Source organism: Rasamsonia emersonii (genome assembly GCF_000968595.1).
Source record: "Rasamsonia emersonii CBS 393.64 chromosome Unknown ctg1118621760547, whole genome shotgun sequence".
Lineage (NCBI taxonomy): Eukaryota > Fungi > Ascomycota > Eurotiomycetes > Eurotiales > Trichocomaceae > Rasamsonia > Rasamsonia emersonii.
The window spans coordinates 1-18,386 of NW_013562918.1; the positions used below are offsets into that span (position 1 = coordinate 1).

The following is an 18,386-nucleotide window of genomic DNA, read 5'->3' on the forward strand; positions in this document are numbered from 1 at the left end:
GCCTTGGTGTACAAAGAGCCGAAAACAGTGTCGCGAATGACAGAGCTGCTGATAGGGTGGAAACTTAGGCATGTTGCCGGATTAGGCAACACTAATGCGCTACCTAATACGCAGAAGCGGAGATGGAAGGTGAGGATGAACTTCGAATCGGACGTTTGGTGAATTGTAGTTTCAAGGACTGGGAAAATTCTGGTCCAGCAGAGGGAACTTGTACAGGATACCCTTTCCGAATTCACGATCACGAACTTTGCAACTCGATATGCATCATGTGGCAGAGCAAAAGTGCAGTGAAGCAAGGGATTCTATCTATGTCATGCCTAATTATGTTTGGAGAATCTCTTGTGAATGCGGAGGGAAGATATACCTAAGCTATCTGTGTTTGAGTTTTGAATTTGAAAGGATACCAGTTACTGCATCAATAAGTCAGGCCATTTCGATTCTTGTTTTTTGAAAGAGAATCCAATAATTACTATGGTTGCGTTGCTGTGCCGCTGTTGAATGGCGATCATGTGACACACCCTATAATCGACTACCCAGTTCAGCTATTGTTGTTCTGTAAGACCTGTCCAATAATGACAGTCACACGCTAATGAACCCCTGCTGTCGCCTATCTCAATCCTTCCAATAATAATAGAGGTGGAATGGAGGCGCAATTGTGCTCTCTGGGCCCTATTGATGGAGGCGGGATGTTCCCAGCCCCTTTATTGATGACCATTACATGAATACGACGGAATCTGCTATTGTTTCTACTTCCCTAGCCCGAGGACGGGGAGGTTGGATGCATTGCATTCCTGCTGTGTCACCACATCAATGCACACTTGGAGGCTTTTCCATTGATGGATTCAGCTATTGATTGCCATTCATTGATCATGATTGACTATCATCACCTGCAGTGTATTCATTCATTCATTATTGCGTGAAGCAACAAAAATGAGTGATTGGACTTTTTTTCCCTCTCCTTCCTCCAATGTATTTAAAGGCTTCATCGTTTTCCAGAGCTTGCTTTTCTTCTTTTCTTTTCATCGCCTTCCTATCTACTGTTTGTTTGTTGGCTGAGTTTCTGTCTTGAATAGGTTGTTGGATATCGAATCTTTAGATTTCTGAACTTGGTCATCTTATCTACCAGTCACCTGGAGGCTTGATCAATCTAGTCCTTTGATATTTTCTTTTCTGGCAACATGCTACCTCCTTCCGATTCTATTGGTCATCAGTATCGCAAACTTGCGGAGGCTCTCGCAGATGCACAACAGAACCGGTCGACTTCTTCTGTGCCTCCCCCTCCTCCGTACTCTTCTGCAGTCAAGACGTCTTCTTCTGATACGACCAATGCCGATTATGACTATGACGACGATGAGGATGTCTTTCTAGAGGAAGACACATCACCGCGTGCGCCCCCAATCACCATCAAGATCGATGCATCGATCAGTGTCGTCGGAGACAGGAACACGATCACCATTCCTGTGTCCAGACTCGTTCGCAGCGGCAGCAACAGCGATGGCAGTGGCAGTAATGACAACAACGGGTCGGCCATGCAGACACAGTGCCCCAATCGATCTCAACAATCGTCATCACCATCATCACCAACAAAATCCGGATCGGAATCCGGATCGGAATCTGGATCTGCTCGTCAGGCCACAGCCTATCTCCAACGCTTTCAGCAGCAGCGACATACCCAGCACGCCGAACTGGCCAATACGATGCTTGCCGGTCTCAACAGCGCCGGGCTTCTGACAGACCAGACCAATGGCGGTAATCAGTCCCGTCGTCGAGTGGACATCGAGATCAACTCTGGAATCCGCATCCATGGGTTAGGGAACGTGGTCTGCGCCGGTGTGCTGCCACGGTCTATGGCCAGGAATACCACCAACGCGAATACCAGCACAAACCCGGAACGGGACGTACCATCTTCTTCTCCTCCTGCTGCTCCTCCTGCATCGCTTTCGGAGACAAAGAAGGAGAGGAATCCCACTAGTTCCGGGGACCCAGCTGCTTCTCCCATGGAACCAAGCGCTCAGAGGAAAAGATCTAACTCGGTATGAATCCCATTCTTTCTTTTCATTTCTTCGCTATATTTATTATCACTAGTTTGTCTACCTCTTGCTTGCTTGCTTTCTTGTATGCATGAACAAAAAAATCCTTCCTGCTAAATTTCCTTTCATCAATGCTAACTATCATCATCACAGGAACCACTCATGCCACCCCAAACAAAGATACAGAAGACAGTCTGATGCAACAATATCCTTAAGAAAAAAGGAGAGAGAGAGAGGAGGGAGGGAGAGGGAAACAATCCCAATCTTCCCCCTACTCAATTCTGCATGTATGAGAACATGATACCATGAACACAGATGGATTAATCTCAAAACAGATAGATAGATAGCGGTTCAATGGTTGAGTTGTGTTGAGATAAACTAGGTATCTATCTAGATATGGACAGAAAAGAATAAACTTGTTATGTTATGATAATCGGAAACAGAATCAGCGTCTGATAACTGTGTTTTCATTTTCCATTTTCATTTTTTGTCAATCTTTATCTCGTCCCTGTTACTTTCACAAAGCTGGTTAAAAAAGGGGAGGGGGGGTTCCGCACTTAAGTTCCTCTGAGTTGCTTATTTGTATTTTTTTTAATCTTCCGGAACCTAATTAGTGGAATACGTCTGTTTCGACATTGGGAAAGAAAAAATCAAGCAGGCACCGACCACCCGACAAGTCAATTTTCCTCCCCCACTCAAACCTGTCTAGAATATAGATTGGTGTTAAAAGACACATCATGAAAGAGAATAACAAGCAAGCCGGGTATGCCACGACAAAGTCGAAAAACGTTGTACAAGCCGCATGTGGGAAAAATACAGGGCAAAAGCAAAGAAGAAAAGCTCCTTGAAAACAAAGACGAACGCCGCGCCACATTTTATAGCCAAGAATGACCCAGTCATACATCCATAGAAAGAAACTCCAAAATGTTGAAGAGCCAGACTGAAATATGAACTTCGCAGATTATCCGCTCGATGGGGCGGGACATAAGAGAGGTCGGGTGGGATCGTAGAAAAGCCAGCTGACATAGAGGGCAGTCTACCTGTGACCTGTGTCCTGGCAGGACAACTTCGAGAGAACCTCTGAGATAGGGTTAGGCGGAACTGCTTTCGATGAAACGAGACCACAAGAAGGATTTACCTGTTTCTTCGGTAACACTGACAAAGATTACCGCTCCGAGTTAATGAATCATAACTTAACGAACAGAAGATCATCGAACCAGAGGCATGTCGTGGCGGTGTAAGTCTTTGGACCACTCAGGAAGGACCCGGTCGCGTTCATAGAGGTAACCACAGTTGTGGCAGAGTGTCTGCAGTCTCTGTTAGCCAGAACTGTCTTCCGCAAAGATACGCGCCTAGCAAAAATCGAGTGAGGTCTTACCCTTGGGCCAGCAGGACCGTCTCTCACGGCCCAGACAGCAGTGCCCCAAACCAGACAATTGGAACATCTCCATGTTTGACGCTCCCTGAAAGTCAAAGTCAGTCTTCATCTGATCAGTAAAACAAGGTGGAATAAGGAATATATATATACCAATCACTCAGTGTTCCGCCGCCTCCCCCATAACCAGCTCCCGACCCAGTATCCGGTGTGCCGCGTCCTCCAGGGGTACCCCCTCTAGCCAGCGGACTGAGACTGCGGAAACGTCGTTTCCGCTTGCTCCTTTCACCTCTTCCCAGCGGCGTTTCACTGTCAACATCGAAATAGCCTCCGCCTGCCTGTCTGGAGGTGTCTTGCGAAATACCCGCAGTGGAAGAAAACCGGGCGGTCTCTCTTCGAAGACGCCTGATCTGTCGTTCCCGGTCTCCTTCGCGTTTTTCAATTTCCTCTTTGGACAGTGTCTCAACCTTGGGCTCCCACTCATCTCCCAGGCCTTCGGGATCGTACCGCCATCCGGCCTCGGCGCCATTTGCAGCTTGATTATCGATCTCATTCCCGAAGGACCCCACGGCGCTCACCATGCCGCCGCTTTCACAGACTTCTTTTTTCAACTTCAAAACCGCTTCATAGATTCCATGTGCTATAGCACTAACCCACTCTCCACCTAGACCCAAATCGGCGCACGTGACTCTGGCAAAGTCCTCTGCCATGCCAGGCGGATGAAGAAGGGACCATTCAAATTTGTCGGTGTATAGCTTGTTCTGAAGGTTGATGTTAAGATTGATGATGCACCGGTACGCGTCATCAGGATTGAGAATGCTGTCATTGGCAAGGGGCTCTTTGGTAACGGTGATACCATTGGCCTTGCTGGAACTATCAGGTGTTGCGGCATTCGGCGGGGGCGGGGGTCGTCGAGACGTCCCTTGAGGCGTCAGCATTTGCGTCTGTAGTCGTACTCGACCCTTGTTTCGTTTGCGTGCTTTGGAACAAGGGATGCAGTGCGACTCCCGCATACTCCTCGAGCTGCTGCCGGATCTGGGTGCTAATAGCTGCTGTCATTGCAGCCGGGTTGGGCAAGTCTAGCTCTCGAACAAAGACGGTCGCGAATTCTTCGGGCGTCGCCAATGCTTCATGAAGATTCCAAAGAAAGGTGTCCTTGATCCGATAAGCAGGCAGAGGATCTGGTTTTCGGTAGGCTGGAAGAGTTGGATTTATCCCGGGCTCCGAGGCGTTCCGGGGCAGAGGAAAAGGCTCTAATGGCTGATGCGCGGGAACTTCAAGATCGATGCGGATAGGAATGAGGGTCAAAGGTAATTGCGACTGAATTTGTAACTGCTCCGCACAGCTGCAAGAGAGATGACGTTAGACACGTTGTACTGCAGAAGGGAGAAGGCCCGGGGTCTCTGAAAACTCACGCTGGTCTGAGCATCCGTCTGATCATCCAATCTCTGAAAACCCCTTGAACTTGGACGGGAGCATGGGCTTCCTTCCCCAGTTTCTCCGACAATGGGACCTTGTCAAGGCCCTCGTCCCGTCGGCTCCTGAGGCCGGTCGGCCGGCGAGGACCCTCGCTATCATCAAAGTCATCGTCATCGAAGCCATCCTCTGCATAGTTGATCGCCGCGGTGCCGCGCTTCGTGGTCCGCGATGTCCCCGTTTGCGAAGGCGGGATCACCGGGGTGAGCAACGCGTTTCCATACTGGCGCAGTCGAGGGGGATAAGAGGTGATGTAACCTCTGACTGGGGACATGGTGGGCGCTAAGGTCACTCAAACCATGACCCTTTTGGGGCGTTGTGAAGTGTATCTCAGTTGGTGCCGGATGCGCAGGTACGGCGATGGCAGCTCTTTTGTAAGGTCCAAGCTTACCAGTCCGTCGCAGATGGCAAAACACGTCTAAGGTGCTGGGAGCGAAACGGTGGGGATCCTGGAAACTTGTGGAATCAGTCCACAGTAATTGCGACAGGGCGCGAAGAGGAGAAAAGTACGAGGGGAGCGAAAAAAAACACGGTGGGCGATCGAGAATGAGCTCGGGACGCAGCGCAGGCCGGCACGTCTGGCGCTCCTTCCTGCCTTTGATCGACTTTCTTAGAGCGAGTTCGGTCGCGTTTTCTCTTCTCAGGCACGGCGGGCAGGCAGTCGCCCTAGCCCCTTTTAGGAAGGCATGTGGCCATCGAGTCACGTGACACATGGCCTGTTGCCGCAGGTAAACAAGCTGGATAAACAGAATGGAGACGCATTATGTCGCCCAGATGGCATGTCTACGACATTTGAACTTGAAAGGAGAACTACTGGTTCATCGAGTGAGGCAGCAGAGTTAGCTAATTGATGGAGACAGAGTTCTTGGATGCTCATTTGCATCTTCTCAAACGCCTTTGCGAACACATAGTACGTATATATACGGAGTATATGCTTTGGATGTTCTTTTGTTTCAAAAGACGTAAAAAATAGGGCATGGCTGCCAGTGCTCTCGCGTGGATGATAGTAATGGTAGGGGTATGATGATCCTCAGGATGCAAACATGACAGTCCAGGCAAAGTAAAAAAAAATAAACAAATGGAAATAACAAAGAAAACAAATAGATAGTATATTTATAATAAAGAAAACTCTCCAAAACCCTCATACTCACAAGACGCCGTTCTTTGCCACCTGTAGATGCTGACCAAAGACTGTAGTGCTCGACAGAGGGGAAGGGATATCGTCAATTCAAGATGAATAGCCAAGGCAAAATAAGACCAAAAAAAAAGACATTACAGTGGGAAAGTAATGAAAGCTACACGAACATGCGCAAGAGACAAGAGACGGAAATCGCAAACACAAACGCGCTTACGAACTCTTCCGCAGGACTATCGCAGTCCAATGACGCTCTAATGGGCAGGACATATCAGTGCCAAGTCGGACTAGCAATTTACGAAGGAGACATACCATTTCTAGAGTCCAAACTCTCCGAATCCACACTTTCAACTTCCCCTGAACTCCAGGGACGTTTTCCAGCTCGACGCCTTCCCACCAACAACGCCTGGCTGGCTTCCTCCAGAACAGGAGGAGTTTCTGAGCCATTCCAACGGAAGCATTGTTTCCAATATCGCCTTTGATGTCGGTCCGGAGCCTTGCAAGTGCCAGGCTGCAAATGACGGCTTTGTTAGGTTCTGGGGCGCGGTGACCCCAGCGGTCGTCATGATTGAACCCCCTGTAGACAGTTAGCGCATGCGCAGACGAGATTCAGACTCAAAAAAAAACACTTACCCAGCCGTCAGCATCTCGATAAGATGTTGCTCGGTACTCCCCGGTTCATCACTTTTCTTGAGCCCAGAAAAAATCCCGTCCTGGCTCAACAGTATTCGCGCCGCAGCGCGTTTAATTTCGAGCATCTCTTGGTGCTCGATGTCTGGCCGGGGTGGGATGACATAAAAATCCAGGTCCTCCCGCAGGACAATAATCCCTGCCCGATCCTGCAACATCTCCCTGGTGGAGCCTTGCATCGAGTCACCGGCATCTATCTCTGGTGAACCTGATGGCGAAGGCGAGGAGGATGGGATAGACTGTGCGACGGTGCGGAAAAAATCCAACATGTACTGGAGAGAGTTGGGGTCATACTAGAACGAGGCATGTCCATAAGAATGTGTCCCAATCACCAAGAGAAGCGATTTCACCTACGTCAACTGGATAAATGTCGCCCTCGTGGAAACCACCCATGTGTCCATCGGGCAGCAGCCCGTTCGGAAAGAGGGAGAGCAACACAAATTCCGGTAACGTCAGCAGCTCATCTCGAGAAAGAGTAAATCGGGTCCCCCTGTGGAGTTCAAACCACGGTCAGAATTTGAACGCGACCACCTTGCCAGCTCATGGAGACGCTGTCATTACCTAAGATCAAGTGTGATATGTTCATCCCCGTTCGCGTCTAAAAAAATGCGACAATCAGCATCAGATCCAACGCCGCGCGAGATCAGGAGGTCCTGACATACCTCCTAAAGTGTTAATTGGCGGACCGCCACTCTGCTGAACCTGGGTAATAATGCTTGCCGCGCCTCCTGCTGCAGCCATGATGTACGTGAAGGACTCGAGTGGACTGGACCCTTCGGTGTAAGGAGGCGGCGGCTCTCGATCGTCTGACCCCTTTCCCGACGACTCGCCTTTCTTGTCTGCGTCAAGGGCGGCTTTGGTATCCGCAACAACGGACGATTCTTGCGTCGATTCTGGAGGCTCGTCTAAAGGAGGTGGCGGAGGTGCGAACGTTGGAAGCGAGAGACAGGAAGTGTCGGTCACTGCAGCCTTAGTCCGGCTGAGCTCTAGATCGGGATCGGAATAGAGCGAGGAGAAGGGCGGAGGATGAGTGGACGGGGCGTGATATGAGGAGGACGACGCCTCAGAGACAGGAGAAAGCGGCGGAGGGGCGATGTAAGACTCGTCCTCCACGGTGGGAGCGGACTGATGAGTAGGCAGCGCCGTGGCAGGCGTGCCTGGCAAATCACGCTGAATCGTCAAGGCTGTGGTCGTTCTCTTCTTGTTGTGACGGACAAGAAATCAATGTATCGGGTGTTGACTGGCGCGCAGAGAGACGATTATCGCTGGCAAACAGGCACCTGATCGGGGTGGGTATTGATATAGGGGTCTTCGATGCGGTCACGGCAGAGGATCGATCACAAGTCCGATTGCTGCGGAGACATTGAGAGCGGGTGCCTTAGTCAAGGAAGAGGGCGCGGAGGAGCTAGTCGGAGAACACAGGCAGGATACGCAGCAGCAGCAGCGCAGGAAGAAGAGAGTATACAATGCGGCGAGCAGACAAGAGATGACTAGCTGCTAAGGTGACGGAGACGGAGATGGAGATGGGGAGGGCGCTTAGAGGCGTTGCGGCACTGGGCTGGTTGTCACGGGTGGCCGCCGAGCGTCTAGAAGTTGCCTGTGTTGTTCCAGCTCGCCCACCACTAATGGGAAGGACGCGGGAGCCCGGTGCAGGCCACGCCGCTGCTGCTCGTGGGATAAGCTACGGCTCTGGGGATTGTAAGACTGTTCTTCGGCCACAGCTACAGTACAACAGACAACACCTGATGATTACTGCTATTCTTCCCATGAGCCATGGGATCGTCCCATTGCCAGCTCGATCAATAGGCACTCTGCGCCGGTGACTGGTCCAGACACTCCGGAGTCGGCACTCTGTTCCCAAGGTCCGCTGCCCCACTCCGCGGCGCCTTGGGAAATGGACCAGTGTCAAGAGATAGGTGTCTGCGTTTTTGCTAGTCAGAGTGCGCCATCGACGCAATTCGTATGGCTAGTCATCGCTACTACTACAGTACGTGTAAACAATCCCGACGTTTGGCCAACAGAGGTCGAGACACGCGTATATCTAGACGTCCCGCTCCGCAAAGCTCTGGATCATCCCCTCCAGTGTGGGCTCGTATTCCTTCAAAACCACCTGGTCGCCCTCCAGCTTCGTGTTTGCCTGGACAAACACTTTGCGAGGCACCTTCTTCTGCAGCACTACTTCCCGCACCTTGGTCCCCCACCAGTCATCCACCGATGTGACCTCGTCATAGAGCTTCGTGCCCGCGGCAACATCCGCCGTCGACTTGTAGATGTGCAGCTTCTGCAGGTACTTTTCCACCGCGGGTCGCCCGTGTGTGAGGATCTTGGACCGGTCCAGGTGGATCTCCAGATCCGACAGGTCCTCCTTGGTGTGCACCAATTTGACAAAGTCGTCACCGGCGTCGAGGAAGGCTCGAAGGATGCTGAAGCGCGCCTGCATGTGTGCTTGTCCCCATTTTCGGCTCTTCGGGTCCCAGAACTCCAGGGCAACGACTCCTGCCCGCGCCATCTGCAGGTAGGAGACGTACAAGACATCTCCGGCTTCGTTGTAAAGGTCCGTGGTGCCATCGCCGAAACCAAAGATCTTCAGGATATCAAAGTCACAACTCAAGGCCATAGCCACGCATTCGGCACGACACTCCTCATACGACGACGCGATCGACCCAAACACCGAACTCCACGTTTGGCCCGGTTTGTACCACGTGGTGATGGGCTTGTTGGTCAGAGGGCTGATAGGTGGATTCGATACGTCGAAGTTGAATTCACCCGGGGCGGTCTCCTGGAGAAGCTTGCCCGTTCCATGGCCGAGGAGCTCATGGAGTCCCACCTGCACCTCAAAAGCGGCGTCGCGATAGTCCCGATACAACTTGAGGTCCTTTTCGGCAATGAAAGGGACCGGCTCGTTCGGAGCTTTGGCACTGAGGACATTGCCAAGAGAGACATTCTTAAAGCCGAGATTCTGACGAATATCGTCGTAGTTCGGGATATTGATGCCCGCTGGGATGCCAGACCCGGCAAAGGTCAAGACCTCCAGGGAAGTAAAGTCCGGACTGAGAAATTTGTCCTTTTCAAAGTCCTTGCCCCACGGCAGCCTGGAAATGTAGCCCTCCGCTTTGGCCACTAGCTCGCTGAATGTCCTCGTACGCGCCAGATTGACCTGGGAGGTGGTCAGGGTCAATTACACTTGAAGCGCATTTCAAGCTCCAGAGCTTGTGCTCGACTTACCATGCTCACCATTCCCTCCCATTCCCCTCGTACTCCGTGCGGATCTCTGTATGTTTCAACGAAACCAAGGTTCGTTTCAACCGCCGGTTTCTGGTCCTTGACCCACAATCTCTGACTCTCCTTGAAAGCCTCAATCGATCCTGTGCTAAAAGATTTCGCATATTGCTCCAGCATCTGCTTCTGGGTGTCATTTGCAGCATTGAGTTGGGCCTGCTTGATGTTATGGGCAATCTTTGCCATCTCATTCGAATAATCTCCGAAGACCAGAGTCAACCGTTTCCCCTTGAGAATTCCATCCAGTTCCCACGAATCAGCATCTCCAAGATCTCGGTCCTGAGGAGGCGGCGAGGATACAGCGGAGGCGATTAGAAGCTCGAAATCACCGCTGGATGTCTTCCTCAGCCTTGTATTCTCCAGCGGTAACCCCTTCTTCTCCAGAAAATCGCCAACCGCCGTAATCTCGTCCTTGGTGATGGACGGTGAGTCAGGGTAGTAAGTCGTCAAGTGGCCCTTCTGTGGATAGCCCAGATGCATCAGGGCAGGGTCGCTTGTCTCATAGATCCCACCGCCTGTAGTACTTGCCTTCTCAAAGGCAGCTTGTGTTTCAGGCGTGACGGAGGCTAGCGCCTTGAACGCTTCGGGACTGATCCTCGGGATGAATTTGGAGTCACCAAATCCCTTGTAATTGCCATTGTTACCCAGGAATTGAGCTGCATACTCGAGGAAGAAGCGCAAGTCCTCCGCGCTGACTCCAGTCTTCTTGGCAAGACCTTCCCAGTCGCCATTCGATGCCTTGTAGAGGGAAATGATCAGATCGTAGATGGGCTCCGATTCGGGCGACACTTGGCGCAACGTAATCCGGGTGCCTTCAAAGGCAGCTCTGAAAAGCGATCCCTGGTATCAGCTAGGCCACTCTACATAACAGTATAGACCGTTACTTGTGATATGTATGGTACTAAGGATAACAGAGGCAATGGGATTTCTAGCACGTCTGGTGATGTCACGGGGAAAAGAAAAGGAAAAACCGAAAAAAAAAGAGCTAACCTGCTCATGAAATGCGCATATCTCTTGAGCTTCTCGTCCTTCAGAGCCTCAAAATGCGGCTTGATCTCAAGCCTGACCACCGTAGGCGGCGAATCTGCCAGATAGTGCTGTTTAGCGTTTGCATCCATGATTGCTCCACCGCCCGTAGAAGCTGCCGAGGTGTTGTGACGGGTTTGAAGAAGACTGTGGCTGTTGAGGGAGCCTGCAGAGGGGAGTCGTCTCGTGTGATTCCGGAGCTGTAGAAGTCGTTGACCAGCAGAGAAGCTGGGGTGGAGGAGGACGGGTGTCAACCGACCTCGAAGAGGGGTCATAGCTCGATCTGGGACAGCGCGGGAGGGGTAACTTAGGGATTAGGGCCCGGCTGCCAACTCAATGGATGATGCGAATTGCTGCGCGTCACTGGGGACTGACTGCCTCCTGTTGGCCGCCCCGCGTGCCAGGGAGCAGCAGCTTCGCGGGAGCTTAAGCTACGGCTGGCGTATTTTACAGCTACAGTGTATTGATATTACATACAGACATCCATTAAGCACGGCTCCCACAATAATATAGGCAGAGAAATAACTCGTCAATTTCGAACAAAACGCAGAATGGTATCTCGAGATTAAATATTCTTTGCAATCCAATCAACAGACGATGTTTGTCTCAACAGATGTGCCAAAGAGGAACTGTTGATGGTTTCAATTCATCACGCACGCGAGCCACATGATCAACGTCATTTGCAACGACGAACATGTACAGTACATGAAGTGTAAATGACGCCTCGCAACGGTGGGGCTACAATAAGCTCTCATATTTATCCAGGCCTTGTTTTTGCTGCCCTGAGGCCTGCGCCAGCATTCCATTTTGGAGAGGCGCTGAGGTTCCGCTTCCAGCCCATGGATTTGGTGCCGCCTGCATGGATGGAAACTGAGACGGCTGCGATTGCTGAGAATTGCTTGACGGAGGTGGCGGAATTGTGAATGCCGAGTAATTCGGGGCTTGACTTTGCTGCTGCGTCGTCTGGCCAAAGGAAGGTGTGGTGGAAGCTCGCATGCTTCCCAGAGTCGCCAATGAAGGAGCCGACGTAGTGCTTGTCGTGCTGGGCGGTGGACTTATTTTGGTAGACTGATTCCAAGACGGTGCTGAAGGTTGTAGAGCAGGAAACGTCTGTCCCATCGATGATTTCTGCCGGTTTGGTTCAAGAGCTGGGAAGGAGCTCATGTTCAAGTCAGGAGTAATCGAGCGAGAAGGCTGACCAGTGGCCTGATAAGTAACAGCACTCGGGATACCAGTGACACTGGATCTGTTGGCTTGGTGGGAAGGAGTCGACGACCAGGAGAAGGTGGGCGACGCGACCTGACTCGAAGGTTTCGCCGTCGGCTCCGAGCTCCAGCTGTCCCAGAGGTCGTCGTTTTTGGTATCAGATGTGCCATTTCGGCCAAGAACAAGGCGTTCGAAATCGCTTCTCGTGCCCTCCACATCAGACGCTCCCATGTTGTTGTTCGCCCCAAGAGCACCTCCGATGCTGTTGCGGGAGCCGGCAGCTTCATCTCGAGATGACAATTCCTGCAGCTTCTTGGAATGCTCCCGCTCAACTTTCGACGAGAGTGACTTGATCAGCGCCATGAACTCTTCGAATTGCTGAAGATTCAATAGCGGCCCTAGACTGAAGGTCCACAGAATAGGGAGCACCTCGAGAGCGAGAAATTCAGTGTCGGCAATCTTGCCGACTTCACGGAACACATTCAAAGCTGCCATCATCACGGCTGGCTCTCTCGTCCGAATCGCCTTTAAGAGAGGCACGAGCTTCTCCTGCACCGTATACTTGTCCAGGATGGAAGCCGTAGGTGTCTTACTGCTCTTTTTGTCCTGGACTACGCCAGACAGATCATCTTCGGGCTCTGTCTCCTTGCCTACGGAACCGCCGCATAAGACAACAAACGCTTCCAGGCCTCGAATTTTGATGGCCAGGCTGTTTGTTCGGCTAAAGGTTGATGCGATCGGAGGAAAGACTTCGTTTTTCACAGTGCTGAAGTCAAGAACGGGGAGCATCACTGGCAAGCATTTCATCGCCGCATCCACCAAGCTGTGGGTCGGAGACTCCATGCCTAGCTGAATGATAGGCAAAATATCTATGTGCCTGGTCAGAATGAAGTTCCGAATGACTTGGTTTACAGTTCAGATTGATACGAACCTTCTTTGAACTCTTTCCCAGAACAGTTATCTGCTATGGTGCTCATGTTTTCCAGAACGACCATAAGGCCAGCCTCCTTATTTGTGTCGCGTTCCTGCGCAGGTCCCTTGGTTCCGCTAGTCAGGAATATCTCCTTCAATTTTGGAATGATCTTTTCCGGGAAGATACGGCGTCCATTAGGAAGCCTCTTCAAAATCTTAAAAACGTTCTGTAGAATGAGTGCAAGGAGCTCGCGATCCTTCGTCTCCTCCAGCAAGGCTCCCAGGACCTTCCTCTCCAGAACCGATACAGGGAACTCGGGCAGTACCCGCTGTAGCCCCCGCATGAACTGGGACTTTTCATTCGGTGTTTTCGCCGGCAATGATTCTAAGAAACGGATTGTCGAGACCAAAATATTATCAAAATATGGTGATTGTTGGAACTCACGGGCGTTGAGCCGTTGAGCAGGGCGCCTAGTAATTAGTCGGGGAAGGACATGATTGAGAAGGTCTTTGGGAATGGGCCTCTTGCAGAGAAAATCGTTAGCCTGGGAGGGAGTCGTCGAGGGCGAGCTGAGCAGCTTTTTGTAGGTGGTGATGTTGGAGTGAGTCTGAAGGGGGGAAACGTGCGGAGAATTATAAAGAGCGATAATAATCAGTCCTAGCGAAAATAAATCCGCAGCAGTAGTCACATTTGAATCGAGGACGAAGTCTGGCGATGTATAATCGAGATTCAGCTGAACTGACGGAGGAAGCCTGGCATCTTGATACAAGACCTCAGAGAGAGCCAGTGGGGGAAGATTGGACTGGGTCTCTGAATTGTCCGGAGGACCAGCAAAGGCCAGGCCCGAAATCTTCCAGTCGGATTTGGCGTTGATATAGATCGCTTCCGGGTTCAGATTGCCGTGAACCAGACCGGCTGATTCATGCAGGAATTCCAACCCCTTGGCGACCTGGAGCAGCCCTTTTTGGATCTCGAGCTCATCGATCTCGACTTCCCTCCGTCTCCGGGTCCCATCCGGGCCTTCGATCATAAAGCGGCTGGATCTCGAGCCGCCTTCCTGCACATCTTTCTCGTGCAAAAGACCGGCTAGAGACGCGGTGATGGGCTCTGTCGCAAACATCAGGCCCCCGCTGCGGGTCTCCTCGACGGGTTCCAGGACCTGGAGGATTGACGGGTGTCTGAGACGCGCAAGATTGCTAGCCTCTCGCTTGAGACGTTCGACCACTTCATCATGTAATTTCTTCATTGATGAACTGGAACGGCTACCAAACCCCCCTGATCGAGGTTCCAAAGACTTTCGGTCGAAGATAAAGATGGAGGCAGGGCTGCCGGTCGATTTCTTCTTGCCATCATGTATCTTCCACGGGCCTGAGATCAGGACAGGATCTGGGGATATCTGATAATGAGACGAGATGTTGGAGCTAAAGGACTTGAGCGCAGACGCGAACATAATGAATGAATGATGAGTCTCGAAGACTCTAATGAACACGGAGCGACTTTTCTTTTTCTTTCTTTTTTTCTTCGTTTGTCTTTCTTGCTCTCTCAGGCCGCTTATTTTGAAGTCCTTATCATATTGAGGCGAGTTCCCATTAGGCACGAGAAGCGAGATTATTCATTATACAGCAGGAGTTGTCCTAGAGGTATGCAGCCAGAAACAGCATGTGTCCCTGACACCTCCATTCATCCCCGTCTGCAGTCTGTACGCTGCCTGGCTTTGCTGCGTCCGCGACACCCGTCTGATGAAGCGACCAGCTTGCGATGCCCAATTCAGCTGTCGTCCAGGTGTTATGTCACGTGACTCTGCTCGGGAAAAACATGCCGTAGGACAAGCTTACATCGACATCGGAAATCCTGCCAGTCATTTTCTTTCTCCCCTTCCTCAGGCCATTCATGTCATAATAGCACAGACCTTTTTTTTAATGCCGTGTAGAATTCAGTAGATAGCTGTCACCCAATAGCATTCTAAGATCCCAGAAGGTGCTCCGTAGGCGACAGGGACAGCCGTGGCTATCCGCGCGCACATCCGACGTCGGCCGCGATCGATGACAGTGCGGAGTTTGGCTCCCACTCCGGTAAGCTCGTATTGATCTACCCCGGTGCGCCCTGTGACGCGCGAAAAAAAGACCCAGACCATCACCAAGACAGAGCAGGTTCTCGCCACTGTCAATATCTGTATTTCCTGTTCCTTTGGGCCTTTCTGTTGGCGCTATTCATCTAACTGCAGTCTAGACTGCAATTGCGCTCTACATTCGTTTTTGCGAGGCAGGCATAGATCCCGGAGATTACTCCCACCATGCGACTATCACGTCAATTGGCGCGTAGCACCGTCCTGCGCGCAGGCAGAACTCCCGCTTCTGTGTCTCTGCAGAGTTCTGCAGCAAACCGGTTGTTGCAGAGATCGTACAGCGTCAAGCCGGAGACAAATACGGAGCTGCCCGGGCTTGACCCTTCGAAGCTGACTATCACGAGAACGACGACTCCGAAGGAGCTGATTCCTCCGGAGCAGCTGGTGTTTGGGAAAACATTCACTGGTAAGGAATTTGAGCTATGATGGGTCGGGGGTATACGCCGCGCTGACGCCTTCGTTGTCCCGTGCAGACCATATGCTCACCATTGAATGGACGGCCACCGATGGCTGGCAGGCTCCTCGCATTACTCCGTATCAGAACCTGAGCCTCGATCCGGCCACCTGTGTGTTCCACTATGCTTTTGAGTGTTTCGAGGGTATGAAGGCGTACAAGGATAAGAACGGGAGGATTCGATTGTTCAGGCCCAACAAGAATATGGAGCGTCTAAACAAGACTTCGGCGCGAATTGCGCTTCCTACGGTTGACGGGGAGGCCTTCACCAAATTGATTGCAGAATTTGTCAAGGTGGACAGCAGGTTTATTCCAGAGTAAGTAGGCACGGGCCTTCGTCCGATGGTGAAGTGATGACTGACCGAGGACGTGTCGCTGCAGGCAACGAGGATACTCGCTATACCTGCGGCCCACGATGATCGGTACCCAGAAGACGCTGGGTGTTGGGCCTCCCGGGTCTGCGCTTCTCTACGTGATTGCTAGTCCAGTGGGACCTTACTATCCTACCGGATTTAAGGCCGTGTCGTTGGAGGCCACGGACTATGCTGTTCGAGCCTGGCCTGGCGGTGTTGGTGACAAGAAACTGGGGGCGAACTATGCTCCGTGCATTGTGCCCCAGAAGCAGGCAGCGTCTCGTGGCTTCCAGCAGAACCTGTGGCTCTTTGGCGAAGAAGAATATGTCACCGAAGTCGGCACCATGAACCTCTTCATGGCGATCTTGAACAAGGAGACCGGTCAGAAGGAGCTGATTACCGCGCCTCTGGACGGGACCATCCTCGAGGGTGTGACGAGAGATTCCGTCCTGGCTCTTGCCCGGGAGAGGCTCGCGCCTGAGGGCTGGGTGATCTCTGAGCGAAAGGTGCGGATGAGCGAGCTTGCTGAGGCGTCCGCTGAGGGCCGATTGCTCGAGGTTTTTGGATCTGGCACGGCGGCGATTGTCAGCCCTGTGCGGAGCATCGGCTACAAGGGGAAGCTGCTGAACTGCGGGCTGAAGGAGAACGAGGAGGCGGGCCCGATTGCATCTCAGATGAAGAACTGGATCGAGGCGATTCAGTATGGTGATGAGGAACACGAATGGAGGTGAGTCTGATCCCGGACTTGACTTGACGGATTTTTGCTGACTGATAAAAGTTACATTGTTGAGTGAGCCTTTCGACTTTCAAAGTAGATTTTCTTAACCCTTGACCTAGCGGTGGCGGTTTCTTTTGTGATGAGGACGGTTCTAGTCTTTTTTGTTTTTGATCGAGAGCGCTCTGCTATCTATATCTCTACATATGGTAGATTTCTGAAATTCCGTTGGTATTCTGTTCTAGATTTTTTGGTCGATCAAAAAAGTTACACAGTGAACTAGACGCAAGAGATTTGGTATAATTTTTTCCCCTAGAGACCAGAACAAAAGCACTGCATCTGGCTCTGGCAGAATATGTCAGTAATCCAAACTGTAACAACCAGACAATCAATATCAAGACTTCCCAAAACTGATAACTACCACTAGAATTAACGTTGTTCTACTCAAGAAGATATAAATAACAGCAGAATCCATCTCCATTTGTCAGAGATTATGTGATCTGCTTGATAATCACCAGCTACGAGGCTTAAGTATAGTACAGAGAATCACCTCATCATTACTAATTCCCCCTTCTTCTGTCCAGGACAAACTTCTGCACGCCAGTGCAGTCTTATTGGTTGAGTTCTATGATAGAGAAATTCAATGATGGCTTTTTTTTGGGGGGGGGGGGGTACAGAGAGACTGTTAAGACGTCCGCAGCTCAGCTGATACCTATCTAGGTAGTAGGTATCTAGCCAGCTGACAGAAGACAGACAACAGACAGAAGACAGGTCTAGACACGCACGAACGAAATGCAACTCGGACTGGGCCCCTGCCCTGTACCTACTTACCTACTTACCTACCTAGGTAGGTAGCTAATTTCCATATTTTAATGGGTGGGATACAATACAATTGGACCCCCGTCATACTGGTTTGGGTGATGATTTCCCGTGTATGATCAAGGCTGGAGGGATGGAGTAAAGCAGGGTGAGACGAAAAGCGGTCTTTGTCAGAATCTGAAAGAAAAAAAATTCCCTGGTAAGCTATATACTGATATTGGATTGTGCTGACGCCGACGACTTGCGGGTCTTGACCCCGTAGTCTGTATACTCCGTACTTTTTTTCTTCACCATCGTTAGGGCTAAAGCCAGATTCGACGAGTTGGATCTGGATCTAGAACGGGCTGTGGCTGTGACTGATGTTTGTGGATGGCTGGATGACAGACAAATAGCACTATGCATTGACTGTCTCCTGCCCTATAGGGCTGCAATAATCAACAATAATAACAAGCCAGAATATAGACGAAAACGACGAGGGTCTAGCTGTCACTCTCGAGATATGAGCCTGCCTCTCTCAGCACAGTCCAGCTTTGAGACACCCAGTGTCCTTATTCTACTCCGTACTTTACTCAGTACTCCGTACCTAGGTAAGTTATTATTATTTTGGATATATAAACATACTCTTCGCCGAACAGGCGTATCCCCGTCGAGACAACAACGTGGACTCGTATTAGAACAATATGGGCTCTAGAATAGCAAAATGGATTGCTGGTCCCCCTGTGCATCTAGAGAAAGACCCAGTTCTGAAAAAGAGAAGAGTTTCGCTTCAAGGAGTTTAAGAAGCGCTGAT

At 51.1% G+C, this 18,386-nt stretch overlaps 5 protein-coding genes across 5 annotated transcripts; 2 read left to right on the plus strand and 3 right to left on the minus strand.

Moving 5' to 3' along the window:
- Positions 1–1,178: 1,178 nt before the first annotated feature.
- T310_7460 (uncharacterized protein) lies at positions 1,179–2,228 on the plus strand (the record flags this gene model as incomplete). The annotated part of the gene is made up of 3 exons (XM_013469741.1): positions 1,179–2,033; positions 2,086–2,115; positions 2,184–2,228. 3 exons carry the CDS (start codon positions 1,179–1,181, stop codon positions 2,226–2,228), a joined length of 930 nt encoding a protein of 309 aa, XP_013325195.1.
- A 1,010-nt stretch (positions 2,229–3,238) lies between these two features.
- T310_7461 (SNF5/SMARCB1/INI1 protein) lies at positions 3,239–5,155 on the minus strand (the record flags this gene model as incomplete). Its single annotated transcript, XM_013469742.1, has 5 exons — positions 3,239–3,337; positions 3,409–3,493; positions 3,559–4,327; positions 4,362–4,750; positions 4,821–5,155. 5 exons carry the CDS (start codon positions 5,153–5,155, stop codon positions 3,239–3,241), a joined length of 1,677 nt encoding a protein of 558 aa, XP_013325196.1.
- Positions 5,156–6,229: 1,074 nt separating this feature from the next.
- T310_7462 (Dipeptidyl-peptidase III) lies at positions 6,230–11,103 on the minus strand (the record flags this gene model as incomplete). The annotated part of the gene is made up of 8 exons (XM_013469743.1): positions 6,230–6,593; positions 6,650–6,999; positions 7,212–7,267; positions 7,369–7,876; positions 8,172–8,303; positions 8,895–9,863; positions 9,932–10,811; positions 10,976–11,103. 8 exons carry the CDS (start codon positions 11,101–11,103, stop codon positions 6,230–6,232), a joined length of 3,387 nt encoding a protein of 1,128 aa, XP_013325197.1.
- Positions 11,104–11,749: 646 nt separating this feature from the next.
- On the minus strand, positions 11,750–14,580 carry T310_7463 (Protein kinase Scy1; the record flags this gene model as incomplete). The annotated part of the gene is made up of 2 exons (XM_013469744.1): positions 11,750–13,086; positions 13,149–14,580. 2 exons carry the CDS (start codon positions 14,578–14,580, stop codon positions 11,750–11,752), a joined length of 2,769 nt encoding a protein of 922 aa, XP_013325198.1.
- Positions 14,581–15,423: 843 nt separating this feature from the next.
- Positions 15,424–17,060, plus strand: T310_7464 (Branched-chain-amino-acid transaminase; the record flags this gene model as incomplete). Its single annotated transcript, XM_013469745.1, has 4 exons — positions 15,424–15,661; positions 15,729–16,026; positions 16,091–16,789; positions 16,991–17,060. 4 exons carry the CDS (start codon positions 15,424–15,426, stop codon positions 17,058–17,060), a joined length of 1,305 nt encoding a protein of 434 aa, XP_013325199.1.
- Between the last annotated feature and the right edge of the window lie 1,326 nt (positions 17,061–18,386).